Raw genomic sequence first — 5,264 nt, 5'->3', positions numbered from 1 at the left:
GTTTTTCGAGACAGGGTTTCTCTGTGGCTTTGGAGCCTGTCCTGGCGCTACCTCTGTAGACCTCTTGTTGCTTTTTTTAAAATTATATTTGGAATCAATCTCCAGGTCTCCATAAGACAGCATTACATCACTGATTTACAAAGCATGTGCTTCTGATGGGATACTTTTTTAAAGGTTTCCTGATATTAAGTCTCTGCTGATGCAATAAATCAGATCAGGACTAATTAAAAGTCCAGGTTTAATGAGCAAAGCAACTCCCGGGTGGTCTTGGGTGGGGGAACAGAAATCGCGTGGCAGGTGAGGGGGGCTACATCCTAGTCTTGAGGATCTCGACGGAGGAGGATCTTGGTGGGTGGGTTTTCTCAGGTCTGGAAAGGGAAGAGTGAGACCAGATGGTGTTTCCATCTAAACATCCCAGACTCCTTGGCTATATGGATGTAGGTTCAAGTCTGGCTACTTCCTGCAGGCATGGGATGATGTGAGGACAGGAGAGCTGGGAGTCGGCGGGCCCACGCTTAGTTTGGAGGTATGGATGAAGAAGCATTTGGTTATCTGTTATCCTGGAGACCTCAGGCATCTGTTCCATGAGGAGGATAAGAAGGCAGGTTGCTAGGAGAAAAAATAGGTTAATAGCACCAGCGCTATGAATGGGGTTAGCTATAGGAAGAGGGGACACTGCCAGAGGAATGGAATGGAATGGGGTTAGCTATAGGAAGAGGGGACACTGCCAGAAGGAATGGAGGAATGCCCTGTACAAGAGAGACAGGGTGAGTGAGCGAAACACAACAACAGATACGCTCTTCATTGGGATATCTTGGAAAACCAGGTCCCAGTTGCTGGAAAGGTGTCCTCTTGAGCTGGGAGAGGTGGTACCAGCACTGAGGTCCCAGGACTGTCGGGGTCCGGTGGACCATAAATTATTTCTCTGAACTAGACCCCAACATAAACTATCTCTCTGGACCAGCATGGAGATGCAGGAATAAAGACACAGCTCACATGGCTTTATCAGAAGGGAGATTCTCCGTGGTCCCTCATGAGTCCTGAGTTCCTGAGAATTCTTCTCGCTTTATTCTCCAAACAGCTTTTATACCAAAACATACACTGAGGGGTAAATACATTAGCATTCTGTCTTCTAGGTAACCAGGTGAATGTCTTTTACTCTCGTCCACATCTTCCTATTTGCTCTGTATGCTAGCTGTCATGTAGGCTTGAATTAGCATCTCTATCAGGCTTCCTCCAAATTACAAAGGAAGGAGCAAAATAACATCCTGACCTTTTGTTAGGTTAGTGACAGCGTGTCTGGAATGTTACATGACTTCTCTGGATACTAGTCATGGCCTGAGAACTTGGCTGTCACACCACGTAGAAATATGGTCCTACAATCCACTCTCTCTTATTAATTTTAATAAAGCCTGTGCTTCTGCAACAGGACAGACAGATCATGCTTGGCTTGGGCAAAGTCCTCCTCATTTACCCAAATTTTCCCGTCTTTGGAACAGGTATTCTTATATACAAGCTCCTGTCTTAGGCATCTGAAGAAGCTTCAAATCTGTCATTGACTGCTGATCTCTGAGAAAAAAAGAGATTAGTGGAGAGAGGTACTTTTGGGCCCTGTGTCTTGGAGCCATACTTTCTTGTCAGGATAAATTATAATGCTTTATGAATAATCACACTCCCAAAGGCTATAGTCTCTTATTTAAAGGAGAAGAGAATCATCTGAGTTGAGATGCTTCTTCAGCTAATTTAGTGCAGCTCTTAAATCTTTAGATTTTCATACACTGTAAAAGATCGCTCCTGGCCAGGATTTGTGGTATGGAAATATCTGGTGTCTTTTACACCTGTTTAATTTATTGGCAGAACAGAGGACAAAGTTAAGTTTAAGAATAAAAAAATTTTTAGGACCAGGGAATTGAGAGGGGGTGTTTTTGACCTGTTTAAGGTGGATCCTTTAATTCGGCTCCCTGGAACTCATAAGAATTTTTTGGGTTTATGACTGTGACAGATATATTTTTTTAATATTATTTATTCATTATGTATACAAGAGCACCAGACCTCATTACAGATGGTTGTGAGCCACCATGTGGTTGCTGGGAATTGAACTCAGAACCTTTGGAAGAGCAGGCAATGCTCTTAACCACCAAGCCATTTCTCCAGCCCCCTGTGACAGATATTTTTGCATAATGAAAAGTATCTTTAAGAGTATGAAAGGCAGCATGAGAGAGAATTTTGTTACCTTGTTTGGTGAGGTTGTCCTTTTAAATGACAAACCTCTCAGCTGTCAAACTGCATCAGAGATCTTTGAGAAGGATAAAATTTTACTTGAGTTATTGATTAAAATATGACAGAGAACTTACCTTGGTTGGCACCTATGTATTTGCCTTTTGCTGTTTAGCGCAGGGCCTGCCAGGCTCCAGAAGATCCTGTGGGTTAAGAAATCTGTAGGAAGACAAGCCTATCTTCACCTGAGCAGCTAGGCTGTCGATTCCGGTAAGTCTGTCCACTGTCTGGTGATCTTCAGTTTAGATGAAAGGCAGTTTCTCCCAGTGGTCAGTGCTTGCAGTTGAAGTGAATTGCAGATGGACGTTGTTGTGTGCCCATTTGTCTTCTGTCTTCTTTGGAGGAAGTAGAGTGCTGCTGCTAGGAGCCAACCTGTCTCTTTTTGTTATGAAAAGTCTTTTAATAACTAAGCATTTAAATGCCATATTCCCCAGATCTCTGAGCAGTTGAGGGCTATTTATCGGGTATAGATGAGCTATAACTACAGTATAGAATCTGCCTGGAGAGCTGAGTCCAAGCTTGACTGTACTGGCTCTCAACTTATAGGTGATATTTGTACTTGTGAAAGACAAAGTTTAACAGTGAGGTGCAGATCACCGAGGGTGGGTAGCAGTGGCACCAGGGCACCACCTGAGGCCTCTGTGGGTCCCAGGCAGGTGGGAGACAGTGGGTGAGAGAGCTTGGCAGGTCAGTGGGTCATCCAGTCCCACAAGGAGCCACGGCAGGTGAGAGACAGAGACAGATGGGCATGCCATGGAGAGAGAGGGTTTGGATTTAGTTTATTCAATGGGTTATAGAAGGAAAGGGAAGGGGGTGGGAGAGAGGGAGAGAGAGTGTGAGTGAGAGTGACCAGGCTGGAAGCAGAAGGAAGAGTGCCTTGGGGAGTGGATGGGGCTTGTCTCTTAATGGACTGGACAGACCATTACAGCCCAGAGCACAGAGTCTCTCCAAAACCAACTAGGAGACCAAGTCCTGTATATAAAAGCAAAGAGCCTTTGTTCTTACACAAGTTTGAAAACTTGGACTCTCTGTGTGTCCAACATATTGGAGTCCTCGGAGAGCCCTGAGCTCAGTTGGGGTTGGGTTTTTACAGTAGCAAAGATGAGCGTGAGGGATTTCTAAGGTTCAGGACCCCTGATTGACCCACATTTGTCTAGGGGTGTCCTAGTGAAAAGTGATGGGTGTGTTCAGACAGGTGATCCAATGTACAATAGTGGGAACGTTAGGAATTTCCTTTGGATGTGTTCCTGGGTGGTCTCAGTTTGTGGTCTTTCTCAGAACCAGGTATTGCCTTAGGGTAAACTACTGAGACAGTGCTGGGAGCAAAGACCTGTATTTGGTTATAGTCATCTTAGCTCACAAAGTTAAGTAAGCTATTTACCTCTGCAGGGTAAGTTCCAGGTCCAGGAAATAACCCAGTATCTTCCTGTCTCCCCCTGTGAGTTAAGAGTGCCTACACCCTTGCAGGCTCCAGACCCCTGAAGTAATTAGAATCCCCCTCCCACCACTTAGTAAACATTTGTAGACCCTCAGGATTTCCTTATCTCTTCCTATAGCTAGGGATGTCTCCAGACCTGACATTCCAGCATCCTACCCTCCCCCCAGTCTTTTTGCTATATAATGCTCCTGGGAAAAAATAAAATTGACAGCTTGATCAGAACACAGACTTGCTGTCCGTCTCTCGTGTCTCCTGCCCATTTCATTCCTCTCCTTCAGGGTTTGTGCTCCAGATTCATATCTGCTGGTTGGGACCACTCAGGTCTCTATTGAGCTTGTCATAGCTGGGCCCTACAATGGTTTTCAATCTTAAGATGGAGTCAGGTTGGTCCATCATAGGTAAAACACACATAGATATAAAATTAACTTAAAAAATAATATATAAATAAAATTTATAAAACATATATATACACCGTTTGTGTGTGTGTGTGTGTGTATATATGTATGTATATACACACACACACATACACACAAAACGGACGGTCTCACTGCATAGCTGTCGCTGTTCTAGAACTCACTATGTACCAAGCTGGCCTTGAGCTAAACAGATATCTACTTGCCTCTGCTTCCCAATGGCTAGCTTTAAAAAAAAAAACTTACATATTGATATAAACATGTATGCATATGTGTACACACATATGCAGCACATACATGTGCATGCACACATACTTGTATGCACAGACATACATGCATACTTGTATGCATATGCATGATGTATATATTTATGTGTCTAATATATGCAAACATATATTTACATATTATATTTTTTTTCAGTAACACACACACACATACAGAGAAAGGGAGAGGGAGAGACATAGGGGCGCCAATAGTGGTGGCAAGTGCCTTTAATCCCAGCACTTGGGAGGCAGAGGCAGCGGCAGGTGGGCTACCGGTGGACAGCCAGGACTACACAGAGAAACCCTGTCTCTAAAAACCAAACCAACTAAACAAAAACATTAAAAAATCTGAACAATAATAAATGGGCCACTAGGGCGGGGAGCCTTCATAAAATAAACCTGTCAAAGCCCACTTTGTCCAACCAGCTCCTCCTCCAGCAATGCCCTGCTTGATGCCTACATAATCTCCTTATTCCCACCGTTCCACAATGGCAGGCTGTGAAATTTGACCCCTTCGGCCTACCGTAGCCGGAAGTGCGCTCGACATTGCTTCCCGGCCTTCCCTTTGCTTTTCTCCCCCTCGTCTCCCTCACGCTGCCTCCCCTCCCCCGCTTCGCTCGCAGCGGTTTTTGTGTTTGTCGGCGAGGCCGAGCCCTGGCGTCGAAATCTGGGGTCCGTGTGGAGAGACGCAGCCCTGTGGTGAGGAGCGGCGTTGTGGGGAGGACGGACTGAGGGAGGCTGAGGCGGACCCGGGCTGCTTTTCTCTTGGGAGCTCGCGGCTGTGCGAGGAGACTCGGCGGAGGGCGGAGAAGGCCGGGGGCGGGGCCGAGCGGGCGGCGGGTGTGAGGCCGGGGCTGCGGGCGCTGCACCGGG

General features: G+C 45.8%; 2 protein-coding genes across 2 annotated transcripts in view; one reads left to right on the top strand and one right to left on the bottom strand.

The window, feature by feature from the left end:
- Window positions 1-279: 279 nt before the first annotated feature.
- The window catches only part of LOC113457229, a 7,181-nt gene continuing 2,196 nt past the window's right edge, over window positions 280-5,264 (bottom strand). The window contains exons 2-3 of the mRNA XM_026784102.1: window positions 4,915-5,254; window positions 280-609 (exon numbers count right to left, since the gene is read on the bottom strand). Of these exons, the coding sequence (XP_026639903.1) occupies window positions 428-609; window positions 4,915-5,254 (522 nt within the window). The 3' untranslated portion in view covers window positions 280-427. The remainder of the gene's footprint in view (window positions 610-4,914; window positions 5,255-5,264) is intronic.
- LOC101982689 (histone-lysine N-methyltransferase SETDB1-like) overlaps window positions 4,953-5,264 on the top strand; it is a 7,431-nt gene continuing 7,119 nt past the window's right edge. The window contains exon 1 of the mRNA XM_013349844.2: window positions 4,953-5,090. The gene's annotated coding sequence lies outside the window, so the exon portion shown is untranslated. The remainder of the gene's footprint in view (window positions 5,091-5,264) is intronic.

Source organism: Microtus ochrogaster, chromosome 21 (assembly GCF_000317375.1).
Source record: "Microtus ochrogaster isolate Prairie Vole_2 chromosome 21, MicOch1.0, whole genome shotgun sequence".
NCBI lineage: Eukaryota > Metazoa > Chordata > Mammalia > Rodentia > Cricetidae > Microtus > Microtus ochrogaster.
This window is presented reverse-complemented; position numbering and strand designations above follow the sequence as displayed.